The following is a 26,539-nucleotide window of genomic DNA, read 5'->3' on the forward strand; positions in this document are numbered from 1 at the left end:
TGACACAATGGAGTCTATCAACTTTACACCAGCCTCATCACAGGGGGCTCAGAAATCATCAGTGATCAGCATAGGACATCAAAGGTGATGAAAACCAGCGCACCTTCCACCGGCGATACGTTTACTGCAGGTTAAAAGTGCAGTTAAAGTGTTTCTCTACATTCCTAAGACTGACTGATGGAGTTGGTTCTTTAAGTGCAGAGAAGCAAATCCGACTACCACAGTTTTGGAGGTTCCGAGATCCCAATATTCCTCTGGGTCCAGAGTTTTCAGAGACAGGATCAGAAACCGACAGAGGCGGCTGCCCACATCCTAATGAGTGATTGTGAGTCAATCAAGGCGCTCTACTGACTCTGAGACTCTGTACCCAAGGTGACTAAGTAAATTAATTAGACCGCTTGTCTTATGAATTTAGAATAAACAGGAGGAGACGGGACACTGTATTTAGACCTTCAGGTTACTTTATCCCAGATCCCTTTGATATTTTAATTTTCAAATTAGTTTTAGATCATTGACTTTTTGCAGCGATCTGGACTCAAAGGACGAAGATGTCCAAAGCATTGCCTTAAGATCATTTCAGTCTCACAGTTGTCTTGGAAACTTTGAATTGCGATACATTTCGATCCCTGAAAAATTCTCTGGTTTAAACAACCATGAGAATCTAAATATTCAGACAATGTTTTAGGATCATTTTGTAAAGGGATCCAAATTAATTTTTTAGAAAATTCAAAAATTCTTAAGCAAGGTTTTGGAAATAATAATAATAATAATAATAATTATTATTATTATTATTATTATTATTATAATTTATAGTTTATAATAATAACCAATTTTTCCAGTCAAGAAACCCGACCGGGATGAGTGGAGGTTTGTTCAGGACCTGCAGGCAGTAAATGCTGCAGTTCAGGCTTAAGCACCTGAAGTACCAAACCCCCATACTATTTTGTCTCAAATTCCTATAGACCACACACATTACACAGTGGTAGATTTAGCGAATGCATTCTTCAGTGTACCAAACCATCCAGATAGCTGCAATGGTGTGCGAACCAGAACCTGCTATCACCCCGTTAGCGCTGGGGCAGTCTAAAGAGTTAATGGGGACCATTAAAAATGGTCTGGCAAAAATGACACAACAAACAGGCCTGTGATAAGTGGGTTAAGTGCCTCCCCCTGGTTCTTTGGCAAAGCAGAACCAGGCCACAAAAAAGAACAGGTCTCCGTGCCTTTGAGAGAGTGTTTGGCAGGCCTCCCAATACGGAATTAGGTCCACCCCCACTGGACAATCAATTCTTTCACCTGTTTAGACACAGACAGAAGCGCCTCACACAATGAGACGCAATATGCCATGAGAGAGTGGTCAAGTCAGTGCTGCCGCAACCAGCTGATCAGCCCTGCCATGACCACAAGCCATGTGATTGGGTGCTGATATGGGACCTGCACAGATGAAGGAGGAACCAGCTGAGCTGGCCATCATAGGGCCACTGTATATCCTAACTGCAAACATGATTCTGATGGCTCTGAGAGAGTTTACTTTAGACACCCAGGGGAGAATGTATTGGACTCACAGGTAATCAAATTAGTAATTGGCAAAGGGGTTTAGATCCTAGTCAATGCAACAGCTCCGTGAATTTGGTAAGGGAATATGGGGGATTAACCACTTTCAACAAAGATAAACCCATTTGGATACCTGATTGGTACTGGCACTGTTGCCATAGACTACTGCTGTATTTGCCCAAACTGCAGTGGGGCCGCTGTGCTTTGGTACGTTTGAGTGCACACATAACCCTGTATTCCATGCACCCCCGCCTCCGCACTCGACGTGACACATCAAATAACTTATCCGCACCTGATGAACACAAACTAACTACTGAAGGTAAACAATTTGCTGAGATTTTATTTCCAATGTATGGGGTGGGGGCCTTACGTAGAGACCTCAACAGGGTTCACTATAGATTAGCTACATTTGTAAACCAGACCATTAAGGGGATGGAAGGAGTAAGGTCCGAACTAACTGCACTGAGGTTAGTGACTACACAGAATCGCATGGCACTGGATTTACTCTTAGCAAAGGAAGGGGGGGGTCTGTAGCATGGTTGGTGAACACTGTTGTACTTATATTTCTCCCAACGATGCTCAGGAGGGTAACATCAGCATGGTTTTGTGCCGAATGCGCACTGTAGCTGCCCAACTCAGGAATGAAGAACAAGGGGTTGATTCATAGTCTTGAGGTTGGGGATCTATTCTAGCTGACTTACGCAGTGTATTCCTCATGATATTGCCTATTCTCATGTTATTGGTGCTTCTGCTTTGCTGTGGAGAGTTACTGTGTAACTGTATCACTGAAACTTTTTTTTCTGAACTGGGGCTGGGACCTTTGTTTGATGAAAGTAATCTGGAAGGATTGAACTTGTTTATTAAATTGATTCATAATCAGTAAGAGGGCATTATTAATTTCTTTTAATCAGTGATGACCATGTATGCTTGTGTAAGACACATCCTGTTCCTCTCTTCCTCTTTCACCTCCAGCTGAAGATATGCTGGCCAAAATCGGTCAAGGCCGGTGTGAGGGGGGTGCACTGGGGACGGAATGTGCCCGAACACTGCTAACAGGTAGCAAAAGAGTGAAATATGATATACAGTGATGATTTTGCTTCTAGCTACATAAAGGAATGGACTGATAATTGTAGCATAACCAAGGTGGGGCTGAGGGTATAAAGACTCTGAGAAACTGTTCTGCACTGAGGAAGATTTTATGCATTGCATTGTCTTACTCCAATACATTTGTTACTCACTTTGATCCTGACTCAGAGACTCAGCTTTTCATTTCTGTCACAATTTTTCCACGACAACAGAAATGATGTGACCTCCTTTTAAAGGGTGTGTGTGTGTGTGTGTGTGTGTGTGTGTGTGTGTGTGTGTGTGTGTGTGTGTGTGTGTGTGTGTGCATGTGAATGGTTGTTGGAGGCTGATGGGAAAGAAAACACAAAATATAAAAAAAATTAGAGGAGGGGGTACAAATGAATTATGAAGGGAAATTTTAGTTCAATGAGGCTCTATAAAAATGTAAATAGTTACTGGGGAAAAATGTGTTCAGATATAACACCAAAACCCAGTGCACATAAGTCACTCAGCTCAGTTTCAATGTTAGAAAAAACTTCAGAGTCAAGTATTTGTGAGATATTTAACTCAACTTTCATCAATAATTCTTCTGAACATGAAATGAGAACCAAACGTTTTTTCTTTTTGTAATAATAATTAAACGTCCTTTCCTTTTCCCCCGTGTGTAATATTGTGTCAAAGTGTCAGACAGTGTGTCTAAATCTTCACTACCTGAGTAGACTAAGGCTTTAGGTGTGTTTTGAGTGTCTGCTCCTCTTTTCTGTGTGTGTATCTTTCTCTGCGGCTCCGTTTGGGGGTGCCCCCGCTACTGACGTCACTCGCACAGTACTCTGGGAAGTGTAGTCTCGGGTTGGCTCGCCAACTTGGATACAGGAAAATTCGCTCAGCAGGAGTTTACACTCAACAATCTATATTTACACTTAAACAAGATGCTAATCCTGCTAGCCTACAGCTTGACAGCTGAAACGAACTACTTTAGCCAAGGTAGATATCTCACACATTTATTACTGATCTGATAACCGTTTAACTCCCTTATCAACATTATCATCTTGAAAATATACCCTTCTTGAACAGCAATTTATGAGAGTTTATTAAACCCAGGACAAAATCCTTTTTGGACAGATTAGCGACAATTTTAACTTCAGTGACTGCTCACAAAATTGGTGACACAGCATCAAGGTTTGAACTGCCAACCTTCTCAAATCCACTTCTCTAACCTTCATTCAGAAACAGAAGACTAGCGAATGTTCGCTAATAGATGATCCTATGCAGTTGAACTCATTTCTGGATCACAAAGGCAAGAGGAAAAGATCTATTTGACTCTAAAAGAGGGTTCAGTATTGGGACACAGATGGCAGTAGCCTCAGTCTCCGACTGCTCATCTGGTTGAAAGCACATATTCGCAGTCAGTGAGCGTGATGTTCATGTGATACTGAGATATGTACGAAAACCGGACGAGCAGATGTTACTCAGATGATGGAGAATGGCAGTGCAGGATATGATCAGCCTGTCAGCATGAACAGTCCGTCCACACCTACATAGATAAGGGTGTTAAAGCCAGGCTACTGTGCAGAAACCGCTTGATACAAAGACAAATGACCACCTGAGAGCTTAGCGGTGCGACAATCACAGGCACTGCTGAGACAGTCTGATTTCTAATGCTTCACCATATTCTCCACAAGTGGGTGAGTGCATGTGTGGCCTACCTGAAGAGAACAGTACAGACCTGAACGCTTGACTCCTACAGTAAGTGGTCTGGTTGTTCGGTTATGCTGTGGAGGGCATTATGCTGGTCTTCTGTAAATGATAGAACTCAAATCCTATGGCTTTCAAACTCACCAGATCTCAACCTAGTTGAACTTCAATGGGACTCATGCCTTAGCACTCTCCACCACCATCAATAAAACTGAGGGACTATCTTTTAGAAGAGTGGTATTCATCCCTACAGAGCAGTTCCAGAAACTTGTAGCACATTGAAGCTGTTCTAGAAGCTTATGGTGGCTCAACACCTTAGTGAGACACATTATGTTGATTTTTCTTCCAATTGTCCCCCATCTGTGTGTGTATATAATATAGAGTCATACTGAGTATTTACTTTATTTGTCTGGCCTAAACTACAGGCACCTGAATGGCCAATGATCCTGTGAATAATGTTCATTGACCAACAAAGATAAAACAAAAAAAAAAAACAGCAAGAAAGTTCAAACCAAAAGGTAATGCTGCCATCCAGTGTCAGCAATGCACAGTTCACAATCCACAACAGTGGTCAACAAAGCTCCTGAATATCCATCTTCCTACAGAGCCACAGGGCTCAGTTGTAGGGTAGATGAAGCTGATGTTAATTATGAGAGAGCTGCAATGTCGGCCTATGTACAGGGTTTAAGTAGTAGGTTAATGTAGCAGGTAAATTGATATGTCTTTGGTTCACAGTCCTATATTTGATCTTAAATTGACATTTTCTTCAAGTTTTATGTGCTTTGATTAGAAGTATTTAAAAACAGCAGCAGTACAAATTGATATCAGCCAGTATGACTAGAGTAGCTTAGTGTTTTTTGGTGGATTGGTAGATTAAGCATTGGTAGATCAGCATGTGTTTATTTAACCAGTATCATTGTCTTAAAGTTTATAAATGATCTTTTGAGACATTACACCACTAGAGCACATTCATTTCTCACCATGAACTTGTGGAATGGCTTTATCATGAATACAGTGTCTTTATGCAATGCCAAATGTATGGGTGTAACTAGACGTTAGCATGATGATACACGTAAATGACGTGAGCTGCAACGTTTTTTAGAGTTTATTTTCTTAATGAAACAAGCCAAGCCTTTCTGACTGCTTACCTCCTTTGATCTGATGGAGGCCTCCCCCTAGCATCTACACTCACTCCTACACTACTACCTACACCTCACACTAGCTTCTACACTCACTCCTACACTACTACCTACACCTCGCACTCACTCCTACACCTCACACTAGCTTCTACACATCATACTGGCTTCTACACTCACTCCTACACTTCACCCTAGCTTCTACACTCACTTCTATACTAATCCCTACACCTCACAGTAGCTTGTTCACTCAATGAGTCACAGACTGTGCCACATTTGTGTTATCCCCTAATGTTGTTGTGATCTGTCTCAGCAGGCCACCACAGGATTCTCTTTCCACAGCCTGAAACACAAACCAAACAATATGCATTAGATACAGATGCACTCCTTAAGATTTGCAATGCTGAGATTATTTCATGTTAATTCATATTTCTAGAAAGTTAGGAGCATGTACTAATATCACACTATCAGCTCCTCTCTATTACCAAAAGACATATTTTATCTTGTACTGCTTTTTCTCTTAGCATTAACTTCCTTTTCTCCCTGGCTAACCTGATCCTAGGCTGACTCGCTGCATTGGAACCAACTGTGCTGCAAGATCTGCTGAAAAGTAGGCCTCCTGGATGGTTTGTACTGCAGGCACCAGCTAATCAGATTGCAGCATTCTGTGTAGAGTGATGGGATTGGATGAGAGAAAGATGCTTCAGCATGACATTTAGCTTTTCTTTTCTTTTAATGATCTCTACATTTCAAAAAGACTACCATGCTATATACACAGATCTGAACTTCTACATTTGGGGACACCTGGTATGTACTGCGATCCTTCAGCTTTAGTTCTGCATATTCTCCCAACTACAGATCTAGTTTCTGATTTCTGTCTCTTCCACTTAGATATGTGTCTGTTTTCTTCTTGTTTACCAAGATGCTCCCATTTATCTTACCACTGGATAGGCCGTCCTCAAAGCACAGAGGTCCCTCGAGGATATCCAGGCCGTTTCTAAAGGGCAGGAATCCACATACCATCCTGAACAGAAGGACTCCTAATGACCACACTGTTGCAGGCCTGGCGTGGTACCTCCGCTTTAGGAGGAATTCTGGAGGCCAGTATTCCAAGGTGCCTGAGAACATAACAGAGGAAGAGAAATAAGGAGAGCTGAGCACAGATCTTCATTTCTATCTTCATTTAACAGCTCAAGTGGCTATGGGACATCAGGCTCCTCTGAGGATCCTCATTTTGTAAGCAATATGTGAATTTTGTAGTGATTTCAGTGCCCTAAACTCAAATATACCTGCATAATCAGTATGTCCAGCCTTCCTGACCCAGTCACCACAGCCAAAATCAATGAGCTTTAGCTCCGAGGTGTCCGTGTTGATGAGGAAGTTCTCTGTTTTGATATCCCGGTGCAGGACACCTCGCTTGTGGCATTTTTTTGCCGCCCCAACTGCCTGGACCATTAAGTTTCTGGCCATGTCTTCAGTGATGGAACCTCCGAAGTTGTCAATGAAGGCATCCAAGTCCATGCAGGGGTGAGGACGCTCAAGGATTAAAATGTAGCGCTCAGGCTCATCAAACCAGTCGATGAGCTTTATAATATTGCTAACGGGTGGCTCACTCAACGTCTGCATGAGAGCCACTTCAGCAGGGACGGACTTGGAGTCATCAGGCTGCAGGAAAACGTGAGATCAGATAATGAGAACTGATCATGTGAAATCCAGTTCTGTGTTACTACTAGTATGCTTTATGGACAGGTTTTGAAGGTAAAACTGGGTTCTAGGTACACTTACACTTTGGACGTATAGATCACCTTCCTGTTTTGGGACAAATTTAATGGCCACCTGCACACAAGGATAATACAAGGTATTTGGATTATGGGGACTGAAAAGACAATAGAGGAGATAATGAAGTTATGGAGAGACTGAGGTAACAACCTGTAGGAGATCGGAGAGACGTGTTCCCGCGAAGACTGTTCCAAAGCTTCCTTCGCCCAGTTTCCTTCCAAAAATATATAAATCATCAAAGGTATCTGTGGAAAATAGTGGTGAACATGAATATTAGCTCTCTTTAGATCTTTTATCATGAGTTTATCTATTAACATCACCTGCTGTGCAGGGGGCAGTGGAATTTACATCATGTAAACTTGGATAATTAAAGGTTTACTTATATACACAAGACCTTCTTCAGGTCTGACCAATGTACTGACCTGGCTTGGTGGGACGGTTTACGGTCCCTTTCCTCTTCTTCCTGGTAGAGGCTTCAGTATCAGGAACTGGACTCGTTCCTACCAGAACACTGCGGCTGAATTCCACCTCTGTCCTTTTCCTTTTTCTTCCACCACCATCTGTGTACAGGATGATTTGTATTTTTAATGGAATTTCATAGACCGTGAGCTGTGTATATTTCTGCTAATGGTAATACTAGACAGGGACATAACATTGATATACTATTTTCTTACGGTAAAGTGCTGTTTAAATGTGCTAAAACTGCACTAGTGTCCATAAACAATGTTGCTAAGTAAAGAGCATTTTTGTCCCTTCACTAAAGTTCAGATTCAAAAGTGGCCTTCAAACAAAAGCAGCTCTAATAAGTAAAACTTCAGCAGGAGTGTATGGACTGACCTGTATGTTTAGAGCGCTGCTCCATCGTTTTCTGAGTGTTTTCGTTCATTGAACTCAACAGAAATGACCAACTTTCAAGTTGTACAGTTTTGCAGTTCTGCATCACTACCCTCATTTATTGTGACATCATAATGAGCTTGTTGCCACGGTGATGTACTGAAATCTAGACATGGGCCATGTATACTCTATATGTATGTATAGGGGTGTGTGTGTGTGAGCGAGAGAAAGATAGAGCACTCATTGCTGACACAGATGTGCAAATGCACACACACAGCTTGTCTAGTCCCTGTGGAGAAATACTGCCAACAAAATAGGACTCTCTGGAGCAGATAAACAATAATGTCTTGTGTTGTACACCATGCCTAATGCCAGGTGTGGGCTAGAGGGGTGTAAAACCCCCCAGTATTGAGCTGTGGAGCAGTGGAACTGTGTTCTCTGAAACGGAGGTGCTCCATCCAGTACGTTTGGGATGAGTTGGCGATGAGGTGGGGTGGTGATCATCCAACATTCTGACCTCTCTAATGCTCTTATTGCTGAATGCAATCCAATCCTCACAGCATTGCTCTGAAATTGAGTAGAAAGTTTTCCCTGGACATTAATATAGTTGAATATACTTAATTTCTGAAGAAACAATGAATAAGCAGGTGTCCAAATACTTTTGTCAGACCAAAAGACAGCTAACACAAACACGCCTTCAAAAGCACACCATCTACAGGCGTCGTCCAACATGGCTACTGCAATGTTAGCATGCCAGATTACAGCCTCATCCAACATCACTACCATGGTGTTAGTGCGCTGGCTAAGGGCCTTGTCCAACACGCAATGTTAGACAAGGCCCGCTTTCCAGCTCGCTGACGCCGCATAGAAATAATTGGATGGAATAGTGTTGTGTGGTCTGACCCGAGCCACTTTCTTTGTCTCCCTTTTACATTAACACTTATGACATTTAGCAGGCGCTCTTATCCAGAGCAACTTACAAAAGTGCTTCACTGCTTAGTTAAGAAAAACTCAGCTAGTTTGAAATGAAACAACATTCCACCGGGACCATGATGTAACATAGACACAGTGCATACAGAAAACAAGAGCAACACAATGCAGACAAAGAATAATAAATAATTAGGGGTAGTGTTCAAATTATGCAGTGTGCAATAAATATCTGTTAAGTAATAATTAATAATGGTCTGTTAGGAATTACAGAGTTCATATCTTATCATATCTAATATTTAGAATGTGCTTCTCTGACCTTCTCCAGCAATACCTTCAATAAAAGACATCCAGTGCAGTTCAGCTCTGGGAGAGATTCAGTGTTTGTGTTTTTGCTAGGCAGCAAGTTTTATTTAGTATTTTTTTTTATTAGCAGCAGATCTTTAAGTCCTGTAAGTTGTGAGGTGGGCGGGGCCTCCATGAGCATTAATGAGAGCCTTGGGTCACCAGTTCACCGGTTCTCCTTCCTTGAAGCACTTTTGGTAGGTACTGACCACTGCATACTGGGAACCCCCTACAAGACCTGCCTGAGGTTTTGGAGATGTTCTGACCCAGCTTGAATTTTGGGCAGCAAAGGGTATGTTTGTTGGTGTTTGAGTTTGATGGTTTAACTGGTTTACCTGCAGGACCAACCTAACCAAGTTCGTCCACCAGAATAGCCAGCTTGACCAAACTGTCGACCAGCATGACCTGCAATGGATTTTGATCAGCATAGGATGTGGTGTTGTTATTTGACCTGACCAAGCTTGTCAATCATTATGACCAAGCTGGTTGACCAGTATGAGTGTGATGAACTAACTGGTTCATCAGCATGGCCAACTTGTCCAAGCTTTCAAGTCATACTGGTTTTCTAGTTTGGTTTAGCTGGTCAACAAATTTGGTCATTCTTATGATGTTGGTCAACTAGCTTGGTCATATTGTAATACAATAGATCATTCTAGTAATATAGAATGATCTATTGTATCAAAGGCTGCACTAAGGTCTAGTAGGACTAATAAAGATACGTAGCCTTGATCAGAGGCAAGAAGGAGATCATTCGTAATCTTCACTAGGGCTGTCTCTGTGCTGTGATTGAGTCTAAATCCAGACTGGAATTTCTCATACATGTAATTTTTACTCAGGTATAAGCAGAGTTGTTGGGCCACAGCTTTTTCTAATATCTTAGATATGAATGTTAAGTTTGAGATGGGTCTATAATTAGATAATACGCTAGGATCAAGATTTGGTTTCTTGATTAGAGGTTTTATAACTGCTATTTTAAGGGTTTGGGGTACATGCCCAAGGCTAAGGGATGAATTTACAATTGTTAAAAGAGGTCCGATTATAATTGGGAGAATTTCTTTTAGCAATTTAGAGGGAATCGGGTCGAGTGTACATGTTGTACAATTAGCTGAGGATATAATTTTTTCTAGTTCAGGCTGTGGAAGTAGGTAGAAGGCTTCCAGCCTTTGTTCTACAACTAAGTTATGTTCTAAAGCAACTACATCAGGTGACGGCCATGTTTGATTTAATAAGCAGGGTTGGATTTGTTGTCTAATATTTTCTATTTTATTACTAAAATAGTCCATAAAAACATGACTGGTTAAAGATGTTGGGATCTGGGGTTGAGTATCTGCCTGGCTTTTAGTAAGTTTAGAGATCTCATTAAAAATAATTTTGGGATTGTTTTTGTTTTTCTCGATCAGCAAGGCCAGATACGCTGAGCGAGCTTTAATGAGTGCCTTTCTATATTGACTAGAGGTGTTCAACTCTGCGTGGAAGGACAGCCTTAGTTTGGTCGTCCGCCATTTGCGCTCTAGTTTGTTTTAAGGTACGAGTATGATCACTGTACCACGGTGCGAGCCTTTTTGGCCTCATCATTTTATTTTTGAACGGTGCTACTTTGTCTAAGGTTGATCGAAGGGTATTCTCTAGATCGTTTGTTAATTTAACGAGCTCCGTTTGGTCTGACGAAGTGTAAGCTAAGGTTGATGGGGGTGGAGATTTTTAGTAAACTGTACAGCTGTCATTGGTGTTATTGTGCGCTTTAGGCAGTGTTGGGGAGAAGAATTTACATTTTGCCTAAGATGAAGCTCAAAGGAGATTAGATAATGGTCTGGTATTACTGAGCTTTGAGGTAGAATATTTAGCTGATCAATGCTAACACCCAGGGTCAGGACTAAATCTAGGGTATGATTACAGTAATGTGTGGGTCCAGTTACGTTTTGTATAATGCCAACAGAATCTAAAATTGATACAAGCGCCTTTTTAATATTCATTTTGAAAAAGCAGACGATCCATTAACAATCTCCTACTATTATAACTTTGTTGCTGCACACTGCCAAGTCTGCAGCAAAATTACTAAATTCTTTTAAAAATTCAGAGTAGGGCCCTGGAGGCCTATAAATATTAATCAGTGAGAAAACATTTTTATTTGTGGCCGGATTTGATATATTAATGTAGATAAGCTCAAAAGAGGTGAAGGTGTTACAGTGTTTTTGAATAATCTCTAGTGTATTCTGGTAGATTATACATACTCCACCTCCTCTGCCTGATAATCTAGGGCTATGTACATATTTATAGTCTGCGGGGGTGGCTTCATTTAGAGCTATATATTGATCAGGTCTAATCCAGGTTTCGGTTAGGCAGAAAACATCTGGTTTCTGATCGCATATCATTTCATTTACGATCACTGCTTTCGAGGATAGTGATCTAATGTTAACTAGATGTTCTCTGTTTGGCTTTAATCGCGTGGGGTGGACACCATCCCTACCTAAAAAAAAACAGGCTTGCCCTCAAACTTTAACCAGTTATCTATGAAGCCCACATGATTTTCGGAACACCACTTGGACATCCAGCGCTTCAGCGCTGTGAGTCGGCTGTATGGTCAGTATGGTCTTGCTGGTCATACTGGTAGACCAGTTAAACCATTAACCTCAAATAAAAACATACACTATACTGGTCAAGAATTAAACTGGTCTACAAGCTTGACCAGCTGAAACTGGCCAGTCTATTAGTCTAGGATTATTACAGTAATAGCTGCTTGTTTGAGGGTCACACCAGTAATAAACACTGAACCATTTCCCCTTATATTAAGTGCAGATGATCTTTTTCCCCAGAATGCTCAGCTCCTTTATGCACCTTTCTTTGGGAAATCTCCACCACGTCTTAACAGGTAGCTGGAGACCCTGAATCAGTACTTCTGCTATAAAGCTCTGTGAATCCCGTCATTCAGACCTGATCTGAACTTCAGTATGAGTGAGGGTTCATTCAGCAGACCTGGCTGTGTTCAATCAGCTCAGTCTGATTAGCACTGCAGTTTGGGTTATGTGCTGCTGAAGTAACTGAAGGGGCAAATACTTTTTCACAGGGCTGATCTGCATGCAAAATACATTTGTTGTGTAAATCAATGCAGTAGTGTTTTTAGTGATTTATAAGGTTCTCTTTATCTAGAACATTTTGATGGACGTTCTAAAAGAAATCACTGCAAATCTGCAGTAACAGAGAACCACCAGAGGGGGGCAGTACTTTTGCACAGCACTGTGTGTACAGTCAATGAAGGACACAGTTCTGCTTCTCAGAACACTGTAGCGTGCCCAGGCTCCACCCTCCATTGTGATGTCATCGATGATGTCACGGAATCGGAACACCTATAAAAGGGCAGGTTGTCCCTCATTGGCTCAGTTACGATTCAGCAGATCGCGAGACAGTTGATTCCTAAGGTACTATTGGTGCGGACATCATTTGGTGGACACTTATCTAGATCCTTATTATCTAGAACCTAGAAACAGATTCTACGTCTGCTTCTCTCGCACAGAGGACGAGGTAAGAACCATTTATTAATTACTGATTACAACACCACCAAACCGCTCGAGCCAAAAGAAGGCTGGCGTCACATTATGCTAATGAGTGTGTGAGTCTAGAACCCCAACTGGACGTAATGCACAAGGCTTTGTCTTTCACTCCACACTAAAGGTTCTGTGTTGTGAGCAGAGAGCTCCTTCATCAGAACTTCAAATGCAGGTCCGTAAAGACCATGACCAGAACCATTGCTTTTTAGTGTTTATCCCTCTTTCTATGGAACAGAACCCCTTCTGTATTAGGACATGACACTTGTGGGAGTTGGGGAATTTAGGATGATGAGGTGGGATGGTGAAAAGTCAACATCCTGACTTCACTAACACTCTTGTGGCTGAATGCAATCAAATCCACACAGCAGTGCTCCTCCAAAGTCTGAACAGTAGAGACAGTTACTCCAACTTCATACTTCATACCCTTAATTTCAGAAGAAGCAATGAGCAGCTGTCCCAATACTTTTGTCAATACAGTATATATTGTACATACACTTCTGAAAAATCCAACAAACAAATGTTAATTATTTAAAAAATAACATAGAGATTCTGGTCAGATGATGCCTTTTTTTGACACAGATCTGCCTTTAGGGGGCGATACACTCAAAAACACTTAAATTCTCTAAAAGCCCTTCTTCTAATGTAACGCTGTGTTCAGTTTCTGAGTTGAACAGTTTTGTAATTAGTTATGTAAGAAAGCGCTCTCCCAGTCCAGTGGTTTGACTTCTTTGTTTAATATCTACAGCTTATTATTCCAATTCAAATACCTCTACCTTCTGTTTGCAGGGAAAACATGGAAACTGATGACATTCTGACATTTTTTGGGTACGACGTGTTGAGCGTCATCGGTGAAGGGACTTTCGGCACAGTTAAGCTGGCCTCATCTGAAAGGCACCCAAACCAGGTGGCCATCAAAATAATGGACTACGAGGCACAATCCCAGGAACTCGCCATTCTCAGAAGAGTAAAGCACCCTCACATCATTCAGGTGCATGAAATTATTGAGATGCAGGAACGTGTGTACATTGTGATGGAGGCTGCTGCCACGGATCTCCTTCATCATATCGTTGAGACTGGCCCCATCCCCACTGACCAGGCCAAAACGTGGTTCTCCCAGCTTCTCAGCGCGGTGGACTTCCTGCACCAGCAGAACATTGTCCATCGAGACCTCAAATTAAATAATGTTCTGCTGACCTTTGATGGTCAAATCAAACTGGCCGACTTTGGATTAGGATGCTTCTCAAGAGGCTTCCCTGACCTATGCAAGACATTGTGTGGAAATCCTTACTACTGCGCACCTGAGATAAACATGCGTCAGAGGTATGATCCAAAGAAGAGCGATGTGTGGAGCCTCGGTGTGATTTATTATGCCATGGTTACTGCGTCCTTGCCCTTCTACGACTCTATGAAGGCTATGATCCCAATTCTCCAGCGGAGATCCTTGGAGTATCCAGAGGAGGTTGCAGTGGAGGAACCCTGCAAAGCCTTCATCTCCTACATGCTGCAGAAAGATCCTGTCACTCGGCCTTCAGTGAAAGAGGTGGCTCGGCACCCCTGGCTAAAATCAAGGCAAGAACTTTAAGTCGAACGTTGTGCTGGATATCAAGTCCAAGCTCAATGTTTATATACACTTAATTATATACCAAATGTTTGGGGACACACCGATTATAATGAAATCATTCAGCAACTTTAAGTTACACACACACAGCTTGTCTAGTCAGTTTAGAGAAGTACCGCCAATAGAATAGGAATCTCTGGAGCAGATAAACATGAACCTATTTGCACCATGCTGCCTAATGCCAGGATAGGGCTGCAGGGGTATAAAGCCCCCCAGCATTGAGCTGTGAAGTAGTGGAAGAACTATGTTCTCTGGAGAATGATGGTGGTGCTTCACCCAGTGCTTTTGGGATGAGTTAGGGAGTTGGGGATGACGAGGTGGGGTGGTGATCATCATCCAACATCCTGACCTCACTAACTAACACTCTTGTGGTTGAATGCAATCAAATCCTCAAAGCAATGCTCCTGCCAAAATCTAACTGTCTCTCTGCACAATGTGACAGTTACTCCAAGAAAAGCAGGATAAACTCTTTTTTTTTTATAGCCTTGATTTCAGTAGACACTATGAATGAGCAGGTGTCCCAATATTTTTGTCCATGTAGTGTAGATAAAGTATAGTGTCAGCTCACTAACAATAAGTACATTTCTCTGTTGCTTCTCTACCATCTCCAGAGTTATCGGCAGGTTTTTAGTGGTACCTGTTGATGAAGAGGATGGGGGAAGCTGCTCTCATCAAGAGGTCCTCCCGCTCCAGGAGGACGACTGCAGTGGAGCTGGAAGCGTAGAGGTCGTGAGGGAGAAGATTGGCTGCTTCAGCTGTGCTTCACTTAAGAAGGCAGCTCAAACCTATGTTGCAGCACCGATCCTCAGAGCTTCTCGAGCACTTCAAAGAAGAATTAGGAAGTTCTTCAAAAGGACGTCCATGGTGCACGACTTCTCCTCGTCTTCTCAGCAGGGTGCTCGTCATTCTGCTGCCTCTACAGAAGCTCCTGCTTCTTCATGTTCTGAGCAGAGACGCGAGGATGGGACTCCAGGCATCTTGCTCCATGAACCAGTGGTAGAGACGGAAGCTGTGGAGGCACAGCCAACAATGAGGCTGGGAAACAGGAGGCTGAGATTCCCCAAGTTTAATGTATGTGAGTCGAGTGTTGAGAGATTGTGATGGTCCAAAACTTTCAGTTTCAGTTGTTCAATCTTTGTCCTTTTGTTCCTCCAACAGATCCTGAAGAAGACGAACAGGGTTCACCCCCTGTAGACATCAAGCATGGCTCCTGGTAACGATAACCTTCTGGCTGGATCCGGCTCTGAAGGGAATGTCCCACTCCATGGGCTGGTAGAGGAAGCAGAACCTGTTGTCCCTCAGCCCACAGTGATGCAGGAAAGCAGGAGCCCTTCAGGAGGCTTCAGGAGTTTTGATGGGAAGGATCCATCTCAGGGTGAAGTCTCGCTCCATGGGCCATTGGTGGAGGACCCTTTTCTCCCAAGGTCTGGGTTCCTCTTTTGAGTCTTGGTTCCTCTCAAGGTTTCTTCCTCTCGATCTGAGGGAGTTTTTCCTTGTCACTGTCGCTCCTGGCTTGCTCTAAAGAGGCTCAGACCCGGCTTTCTGATTCCTGTGCGATGACGTCCACCGTAAAAAATTAATGCTAATTACGTAATTTTTAATATTAAATAATTGCTTTAGAGTAAAGATTTAATGAAGGAACGTCTTTGAGTAAGACATGTCAGTCCAAAGGGTGCGCTAATGTATTCACACTGTTCTCTCTGTGTCCTTTAGAGATCTACTGAGGTCTTACGGCCATACCGACTGAAAATGTTGTGACGTGTTATAACTAAGCAGATAGTGAGTGAACCTCGCTGAGTACTTGAACCGCCGGGTGGCTTGCTCGCAAACAAAGAAGTCGAGCCGAAGCTGGCCTAAACACACCATGGTCAGAGACGGGAACCTCTCTGGGTACATCAAGGTTCCAAACCATTTAATTCTCAGCGTCGAACTGAGCGTTGAAGCCCCTTAAGTCCCCCCCCCCCCCCGTCTCAGGTGAAACATATTAATTTAACATGACGTGATGAGCCTGAATCAAACACTGAACCGAATCAAGACACTGAACCGAACATACATGAACATATATGAACAAGAACCGAATCCATGAATCAAAACCAGAACGTAAACACAACAAAAGTCATTCTGTGAGCGTGTGGGCGGCGGCTCGGAATCGCCCTGGGGGAGGGCGTGATACAGAGGGGCTGACACCTTCAATGATTTTGAGAGGGTCTTACATGCTTTAACTTCATCCAGACTTGATTACTGTAATGGGCTTCACGCTGGTGTCGGTCAGGCCTCCATCGCACAGCAACAGTTAAAACACTGCTGCTGGTCTTTTAACAAGAACACGTTATCTAGAACACATCTCGCCCATATTTGCGTCCCTGTCTGTTTTAGGATTGATTAAGATTTTGCTCTTTGTTTATAAGTCATTGAACGATTTAGCTCCACCTCTCTCTGAGCTTTTGTAGCCATTCGTTCCATCAAGGTCACTCAGATCTGCTGACCAGCTCCTTCAGGTGGTCCCTAAATCCAGGCTGATGCACTAAACTATACCTAAACTATAAAATGAGTTGCCACCACATGCCAGACGAGCCCCAACACTGCAATTTTTAAAATCCCGTCTCAAATCTCATTTTTTATTCTTAGGCCTTTTAATGTAGTTGAGAGTTAATGTTTTTGTTTTGGTTTGTTTTATGTTTGTCTTCCCTGTTTATTACTTTACTATTACTTTGATCAGCATTAGTTCTTTTAAAATGTGCTTTATAAATAAAATTACATATGAAGCTGAATCTGTCAATGTCAGTCATAATTTGCTAGATCAGATTGTGTCTTTAGCTTATGATGATTTGGGAGAAGACTATAAGAGCGGGGGTGGGGGGGGGTGGAGTTCATGTTGCTCCTTCTACATTGTGGAAGGAAGCCAAGTCCCACTTCTGATTAGTGGAGCCAGGAATGATGACAGAGTTACAGGGGAGGTGATTGGGTGGGGCAGATTTGTAGACATAGAGATGGAAGAGGTGAAGTTTATAGGAGGTCCGATTAGGGAGGAGGGGCTTCATGCATGTTGCTCCTCCCAATTTTCACTGTTTTAGGAGAAAACACCCTGAGTCATGGTTTTCCCAACACCACCCAACAGCTACACTACTCTTATTTCTGTTTAAATCTTAATATTTCATTTAATAAACTTTAAAAAGCTGAGGACAGAAAACTTCCCCCAATTAAAGAATCACATATATGTAGATGTAGGTGACAACACCACCAGAAACTCCCAATGCATGTTTAACACCAGAAGAAGAAAATGGGTGTGACTACACAGGTGATAAAAAGACTGTCCAAACAAAGAAACAACCTTTCTGAGTTTATCCAGCCAGATAAACAAACACCCAACAGAGAGAACCAACAGAACTCTCTCTGAGTTTATCCAGCCAGGTAAACAAACACCCAACAGAGAGAACCAAAGGGCCTAACTCTAATCACCTTAGAACCCTTTAGAATTTCAGCTGGACATCTAATCAGTGTTTCCACAGCTACTTTCTTCAAATCAAGCTTGCAACGGGTATTCACGACCTGAACAAGGGTAAAGCAAACATTTCCTTTACTTGCAACTGTGAACTTTTCCTAAACCAGAAGCCAGAAGGACGAGCATTCCCAGAAGCTGTACCTGGCACATCAAGGAATGGTGAAAATTTCCTTGAATCAGCTGAGGACGACAACCACTGGATATTTGAGAAAATATCCATCACGTGTGACTGAACTTTAACATCTGGGCATAGTTTAGCGAAAGAATCATTAATCCTAAAGTTGAATGCTGAATTTTATTTTATTTTATTTTTATTTTTTTCTTTCTGAAAGAACCAGTGAGTGCTGTTAGACCCTGCAGACTCAGATCTGTGAGCGCAGCGACTTCAATCTTCTTTGCATGCAACCTCTCTGAAATACAGCCACATTAGCAGATAGTTTATTAAAGCTAAGTGGTAGTTCCAAATCATACTGCATCTAAATCACATGTATTTAACTATTGAGGTGTTCTTGGAAGGACTTCTCTTGGAAAGGAGACTCGTGATCACCGTGGAGAGAGCCCGCCAATTCAGGATGCCTCTCTGCTCTCTCCCTAGACAGAGGAACACCTTGTGTTTTATACCCTATTACACGTCATATGTTGTTGTGCTGCTCCCATATGCAGGATGTCAGTATCTTATCCATAAGGGATAAAAAATCAGCCCCCACCACTGTTTAACGTACATGGTCTACATGCTAAAGACACAGCTGACCCCTTAACATTCCTGTCACGTACACTGGAAAGTATGTCCAGTCTAAACAACAGCCTATTTTTACTAAATTCATGTATAGTTTATCAAATTAGGCCTGGGAATGGATCTCGCTCTCCTTTCCCAAGTCTAGGCCATGGGCCTCACTATATTATTCCTCAACTCCATACCATTTCCTCAGGTCTATGAACATTTGCATAGCTAATGAATATACTACATACTGCCCCCCTTTTGAACCTCATCAGAGGCTCAAGCAAGTAGAAGAGTAACATACACATGGTTACATGTGTATCTGAACAACAATTCCTTCAATGTGTGCCTTCTTCAGCACCAAATTTAAGTGTGAGAGCAAAAACCTGCCAGGCAGCTATCTTACCTTAAATGTCCCTCAATCACTCAAGACAGGAAAAACTCTCTCACGGTACCTCTGCCCTTGGTGACCACATGCTGTACTCCATGCCAATGTAAAAAGAAGAAATGTCTTACCGATGTGTATAGTGAATATGGAAGCCTACAAGTATGAGTAAAATACATGTTGAACCTCACTGAACAAAAAATAATGTGTACTTTCAGGCTGGTCAAGCCATCGGACCTTCCAATACACCTGTCCCTGCCTGCCATTACTACCCATAGTGTCGAGAAAAGAACAAAACCCCTGAGGTCACACTGTACTTACTCAATAATAAAATACATTTTATTACATACATCTTACAACTTGTTTACAATAATCAAGGATATAATAATATAATAAACAATGGGTTATACATATAAAAACTACCATGTCTACATTTAATGTGTTTAAGGTACATATAGTTATATATGACAAGTTTAAAATGTGTCACACTGCAATGCCTCAGCAGCGGTGTTCCTTGATGTAGATCATGTGGATGCCTTTACAATGTCCTTGTTCAAAAGGTCTTCAGATCTCCAGATACCTCCTATACCTCATTCCAACACACACACCTGAGAAACCTATTTCTTTAACACTGCTGTTCTACAATCATCACCACTTAACTCTATTTACTGGATCCATCTATCTATTATCTCTTGTATCACCCCTGTACATCTCTTCTATCACCTCGTTAAGCTAACTTTCACGCTATCACTCGAATCTGCTCACGTCTTACAATTCTAAGAGAGGAAGGGCCCTAGCTCTCGAAACCTGTATGGCACAGATTACCGTGGCCTTATCAATGTTACTCACTGCTTTTTCAACAATTCCAGAGCATTGCTGTGAGGATTTGATTGCATTCAGCAACAAGAGCATCAGAGAGGTCAGAATATTGGATGATCACCACCCCACCTCATCACCAACTCTCCAACTCATCCCAAACGTACTGGATGGAGCACCTCCGTTTTAGAGAACACAGTTCCACTGCTCCACAGCTCAATACTGGGGGGTTTTACACCCCTCTAGCCCACACCTGGCATTAGGCATGGTGTACAACACAAGACATTATTGTTTATCTGTCCTATTTTGTTGGCAGTATTTCTCTACAGGGACAAGACAAGCTGTGTGTGTGCATTTGCACATCTGTGTCAGCAATGGGTGCTCTATCTTTCTCTCTCTTAAACACACACACACACACACACACACACACACACACACACACACATTTCTATACATACATATAGAGTATACATGGCCCATGTCTAGATTTCAGTACATCACCGTGGCAACAAGCTCATTATGATGTCACAATAAATGAGGGTAGTGATGCAGAACTGCAAAACTGTACAACTTGAAAGTTGGTCATTTCTGTTGAGTTCAATGAACGAAAACACTCAGAAAACGATGGAGCAGCGCTCTAAACATACAGGTCAGTCCATACACTCCTGCTGAAGTTTTACTTATTAGAGCTGCTTTTGTTTTAAGGCCACTTTTGAATCTGATATGAGACTTTAGTGAAGGGACAAAATGCGCTTTACTTAGCAACATTGTTTATGGACACTAGTGCAGTTTTAGCACATTTAAACAGCACTTTACCGTAAGAAAATAGTATATCAATGTTATGTACCTGTCTAGTATTACCATTAGCAGAAATATACACAGCTCACGGTCTATGAAATTCCATTAAAAATACAAATCATCCTGTACACAGATGGTGGTGGAAGAAAAAGGAAAAGGACAGAGGTGGAATCCAGCCGCAGTGTTCTGGTAGGAACGAGTCCAGTTCCTGATACTGAAGCCTCTACCAGGAAGAAGAGGAAAGGGACCGTAAACCGTCCCAAGGATACAACTCATGGACAGACGAAGGCCACCAAGCCAGGTCAGTTCACTGGTCAGACCTGAAGAAGGTCTTGTGTATATAAGGGAACCTTTAATTATCCAAGTTTACATGATGTAAATTCCACTGCCCCCTGCACAGCAGGTGATGTTAATAGATAAACTCATGATAAATTATCTAAAGAGAGCTAATATTCATGTTCACCACTATTTTCCACAGATACCTTTGATGATTTATATATTTTTGGAAGGAAACTGGGCGAAGGAGGCTTTGGAACAGTCTTCGCGGGAACACGTCTCTCCGATCTCCTACAGGTTGTTACCTCAGTCTCTCCATAACTTCATTATCTCCTCTATTGTCTTTTCAGTCCCCATAATCCAAATACCTTGTATTATGCTTGTGTGCAGGTGGCCATTAAATTTGTCCCAAAACAGGAAGGTGATCTATACGTCCAAAGTGTAAGTGTACCTAGAACCCAGTTTTACCTTCAAAACCTGTCCATAAAGCATACTAGTAGTAACACAGAACTGGATTTCACATGATCAGTTCTCATTATCTGATCTCACAATATTTTCCTGCAGCCTGCTGACTCCAAGTCCGTGCCTGCTGAAGTGGCTCTCATGCAGACGATGAGTGAGCCACCCGTTAGCAATATTATAAAGCTCATCGACTGGTTTGATGAGCCTGAGCGCTACATTTTAATCCTTGAGCGTCCTCATCCCTGCATGGACTTGGATGCCTTCATTGACAACTTCGGAGGTTCCATCACTGAAGACATGGCCAGAAACTTAATGGTCCAGGCAGTTGGGGTGGCAAAAAAATGCCACAAGCGAGGTGTCCTGCACCGGGACATCAAAACAGAGAACTTCCTCATCAACACGGACACCTCAGAGCTAAAGCTCATTGATTTTGGCTGTGGTGACTGGGTCAGGAAGGCTGGACATACTGATTATGCAGGTACATTTGAGTTTAGGGCACTGAAATCACTACAAAATTCACACATTGCTTACAAAATGAGGATCCTCAGAGGAGCCTGATGTCCCATAGCCACTTGAGCTGTTAAATGAAGATAGAAATGAAGATCTGTGCTCAGCTCTCCTTTTTTCTCTTCCTCTGTTATGTTCTCAGGCACCTTGGAATACTGGCCTCCAGAATTCCTCCTAAAGCGGAGGTACCACGCCAGGCCTGCAACAGTGTGGTCGTTAGGAGTCCTTCTGTTCAGGATGGTATGTGGATTCCTGCCCTTTAGAAACGGCCTGGATATCCTCGAGGGGCTTCTGTGCTTTGAGGACGGCCTATCCAGTGGTAAGATAAATGGGAGCATCTTGGTAAACAAGAAGAAAACAGACACATATCTAAGTGGAAGAGACAGAAATCAGAAACTAGATCTGTAGTTGGGAGAATATGCAGAACTAAAGCTGAAGGATCGCAGTACATACCAGGTGTCCCCAAATGTAGAAGTTCAGATCTGTGTATATAGCATGGTAGCCTTTTTGAAATGTAGAGATCATTAAAAAAAAAGAAAAGCTAAATGTCATGCTGAAGCATCTTTCTCTCATCCAATCCCATCACTCTACACAGAATGCTGCAATCTGATTAGCTGGTGCCTGCAGTACAAACCATCCAGGAGGCCTACTTTTCAGCAGATCTTGCAGCACAGTTGGTTCCAATGCAACGAGTCAGCCTAGGATCAGGTTAGCCAGGGAGAAAAGGAAGTTAATGCTAAGAGAAGAAGCAGTACAAGCTAAAATATGTCTTTTGGTGATAGAGAGGAGCCGATAGTGTGATATTAGTACATGCTCCTAACTTTCTAGAAATATCAATTAACATGAAATAATCTCAGCATTGCAAATCTTAAGGAGTGCATCTGTATCTAATGCATATTGTTTGGTTTGTGTTTCAGGCTGTGGAAAGAAAATTCTGTGGTGGTCTGCTGAGACAGATCACAATATAACACAAATAACACAAATGTGGCACAGTCTGTGACCCACTGAGTGAACAAGCTAGTGTGAGGTGTAGAAGTGAGTGTGAGGTGTAGAAGCAAGTGTAAAAGGTAGTGTAGGGTGTAGTAGTGAGTGTAGAACCTAGAGTGAGGTGTAGTAGTGAGTGTAGAAGCTAGTGTGAGGTGTAGTAGTGAGTGTGAAGTGTAGAAGTTAGGGTGAGGTGTAGGAGTGAGTGTCAAGTGTAGGAGTGAGTGTAGAAGTTAGTGTGAGATGTAGGAGTGAGTGTAGAAGTCAGTATGAAGTGTAGAAGCTAGTGTAAGGTGTAGGTAGAAGTGAGTATAGAAGCTAGTGTGAGGTGTAGGAGTGAGTGTAGGAGCTAGGGTAAGGTGTAGGAGTGAGTGTAGAAGCTTGGGTGAGGTGTAGAAGTGAGTGTAGAAGTATGGGTGAGGTGTAGGAGTGAGTGTAGAAGTATGGGTGAGGTGTAGAAACTAGTTTGAGGTGTAGGAGTAAATGTAGAAGCTAGGGTGAAGTGTAGGTAGTAGTGTAGAAGCCAGTATGGTGTGTAGAAGCTAGTGTGAGGTGTAGGAGTGAGTGTAGAAGCTAGTGTGAGGTGTAGGTAGTAGTGTAGAAGTGAGTGTAGAAGCTAGCGTGAGATGAGTAAGTGTAGAAGCTGGAGTGAGTGTAGATGCTAGGGTGAGGCCTCCATCAGATCAAAGGAGATAAGCAGTCAGAAAGGCTTGGCTTGTTTCATCTAGAAAATAAACTCTGAAACGTTGCAGCTCTTGTCATTTACGTGTATCACCATGCTAACGTCTGGTTACACCCATACATTTGGCATTGCATAAAGACACTGTATTCATGATGAAGCCATTCCACAAGTTCATGGTGAGAAATGAATGTGCTCTATTGGTGTAATGTCTCAAAAGATCATTTATAAACTTTAAGACAATGATACTGGTTAAATAAACACATGCTGATCTACCAATGCTTAATCTACCAATCCACCAAAAAACACTAAGGTACTCTAGTCATACTGGCTCATATCAATTTGTACTGCTGCTCTTTTTAAATACTTCTAATCAAAGCACATAAAACTTGAAGAAAATGTCAATGTAAGTTCAAATATAGGACTGTGAACCAAAGACATATCACCTTACCTGCTACATCAACCTACTACTTAAACCCTGTACATAGGCCCACACTGCAGCTCTCTCATAATTAACATCAGCTTCATCTACCCTACAACTGAGCCCTGTGGCTCTGTAGGAAGATGGATGCAATGCAAGGTAAAAAAGTTCAGAGGCATCCGCGAAACTTGATGTCGGCCCACTGTACAAGACGACACTGTCATTTTCTTCATGATAATAGAACCCGAAATAATCACTGTTAGACAAACGCCATGCATGAATCGTGTCAGCGTCTTTCAAGAGCAATCGTCTTTTAGCCAGAGTCAGTTTTATCTTTTTGGGAGTATCGAACTCCATGGTTATTACAGCTATTTTCTTAGACCGCAGCACAAACATAGACCCTTTAAATCCGTCTGCCTACAGGGTCTGTTGAATGAATGGGTGGAGACTTATGACGGTGCATACTGATTTGCTCGATCTCGGTCACCTGATTGGTCACAGAACAGTGTCTCACAATAAGCTACTAAGAATAAGAGGAAAGTAGAAGAGAGCATTGAGAAGGGAAGGAGAAACAGTTTTGTGAGGCAGGCAGCAGTTCTTACCCTCTTGTCTGTGTCTGACTTCTCTTCCTCACTCCAAAGTCCATACCGCTCTCATACAGGGTCTGATAGCCAGCTTCAGTCATGTGACTCTCATCTCGCACTCGTAGAAGCAGCATCCCCCTCGTCAGTACCCTGATGTTCCCGTCTTGATTTTGTAGATTTCCATCAGCATCATGAAACAGCAAGAATATTGCGTACAGCAACAAGAAAATAAACTGTTTAATCCAATAAACCTCCCCGGGCCTAAAGTTGCTAATTTCTGAGTTTGGAGTCTTAATAATGGCACGTATGTCAATTACAATTTTATATCTGTTTGGTTTAAGAGTAATTTACAAAGTAATTCCAACATAAAAGGCTCAGGTGGATCACCGTCAACACTCCAGTGACACTCTCATGGTAGTGGTGTGTTTGTGTGTGCTGTGTCTGACCTGAGTGGATCAGGCGTCCTGTAGGCAGCGTCCTGTGGGCACTGATGAAAGACCAGAAGACCACAAACTGTGTAGCAGCAGATGAGCGATCAGCTCTGACTTTACACCTACAAGGTGGAGAAGCAACACCAGTAGGAGTTTCTAATAGAGTGGACAGAGAGTGGACAGTCTTTAACAACTCCAGCAGCATGGCCGTCTGATCCACACATACCAGCACTACACACACACTACACACATTCACCTTGTCAGTGTGACTGCAATGATCCACCCTCCACATAACACCAGTGCTCTGTGGTGGTCCTGTGGGGTCCTGACCAATGAAGAACAGGGTAATAAAGTAGACAGAGGAACAGATGTACTACAGTCTGTAACTGTACAACTACTCAGTGCTCCTATACGGTACGTGGAGCTGATAAAATGGACACTGTAGAAACAAGAATTTGATGTTATGGCTGATTGGTGCTGACCTTCCCAAGACATACAAGATGAGCTAAGAAAAGAGAGACATGACTATTTTCCCTTTTTACATGAACATCAACTCACCTCTTACTCTTTTAAGAGCTGATCGGTCGATTCCCCGAGGTACACCATCAAGCACTGAATGACAACTGGTCATGTTAATGCAAGGATGGGTGGGAGCCTGAAATGATAATCCTTATTCTTCATCATCACATGCTATTTGTTATTTTACAGTAAAAATCAAACACACAATAATAAAACTGTAAAATAAAAAAGTCTATCAAGGATCCCTGATGTGGTTCATGATCAATAATATTATTAACTTTCTTTCAGCTTCTTCCTCAAAGGAGCTACATACACACCTATTTGGCTGGTGTCCCTCACACAGAAGGAATATGTATACACAAATTACCCAAATACAGATTCTAAACATTTTAATAAACTCTGACAAGCTACCAGATGCCCAACATTAACCGGTCAGCAACTAAGTTTTGTATGAACTATTTATGTCATACACATTTTGTTGAGAAAATGTCAAAGTAATAAAATAACTGTTGCAGAGTTAACTAATAAGCAAATGATATTCCTGCAGTTCGGTCATTAAATCCCTGTAATAAGATTTGAACAAACTAAGAAGTAAATGAAGGATACTTTGAGGAGGAGAGCTTGTAACTCCAACCCTAGAGCTCCACCCTTAGAACTGAAGAGAGCAAGAAGCTTTGGAGTAAATTCATTCAGCTTGGACATGAACTCTGATTCAAGGTGCTCTGTTGTGATTCTGTGAAACTCGTCCTGGAGCTGAAAGACATTCAACAGTATTCGAATAAACAAATACATGAATGAAGGAATGAACAAAGTATGAATTTAAAACAGCAGAGCCATCAAATTACTAGACGTTCACAGTATCTCAGAGTTGAGAGATGAGACTGATGTCCTCCATCCTTTGACGGTGAACATTTGTGGCCTCTTTAGCTGAGCAGTGCTGGGAGTGCTCCTCTAAAGGA

The 26,539-nt window shown here is 42.2% G+C and overlaps 3 protein-coding genes across 3 annotated transcripts; 2 read left to right on the top strand and 1 right to left on the bottom strand.

The window, feature by feature from the left end:
• Positions 1-5,731: 5,731 nt before the first annotated feature.
• Positions 5,732-8,091, bottom strand: LOC140556634 (serine/threonine-protein kinase pim-1-like). The gene is made up of 7 exons (XM_072680713.1): positions 8,067-8,091; positions 7,652-7,789; positions 7,380-7,474; positions 7,236-7,286; positions 6,740-7,115; positions 6,392-6,568; positions 5,732-5,793 (listed from the first exon to the last, which is right to left on the bottom strand). Exons 1-7 carry the CDS (start codon positions 8,089-8,091, stop codon positions 5,732-5,734), a joined length of 924 nt encoding a protein of 307 aa, XP_072536814.1.
• A 4,568-nt stretch (positions 8,092-12,659) lies between these two features.
• LOC140556635 (testis-specific serine/threonine-protein kinase 6-like) lies at positions 12,660-15,692 on the top strand. Its single transcript, XM_072680714.1, has 4 exons — positions 12,660-12,689; positions 13,626-14,449; positions 15,110-15,569; positions 15,657-15,692. The coding sequence occupies exons 1-4, from the start codon at positions 12,660-12,662 to the stop codon at positions 15,690-15,692; spliced, it is 1,350 nt and encodes a 449-aa protein (XP_072536815.1).
• Positions 15,693-15,701: 9 nt separating this feature from the next.
• On the top strand, positions 15,702-24,755 carry LOC140556636 (serine/threonine-protein kinase pim-2-like). The gene is made up of 7 exons (XM_072680715.1): positions 15,702-15,873; positions 20,851-21,018; positions 21,196-21,290; positions 21,384-21,434; positions 21,558-21,933; positions 22,105-22,281; positions 24,688-24,755. The coding sequence occupies exons 1-7, from the start codon at positions 15,702-15,704 to the stop codon at positions 24,753-24,755; spliced, it is 1,107 nt and encodes a 368-aa protein (XP_072536816.1).
• Positions 24,756-26,539: the final 1,784 nt, after the last annotated feature.

This window comes from Salminus brasiliensis, chromosome 5 (assembly GCF_030463535.1).
Source record: "Salminus brasiliensis chromosome 5, fSalBra1.hap2, whole genome shotgun sequence".
Classification (NCBI taxonomy): domain Eukaryota; kingdom Metazoa; phylum Chordata; class Actinopteri; order Characiformes; family Bryconidae; genus Salminus; species Salminus brasiliensis.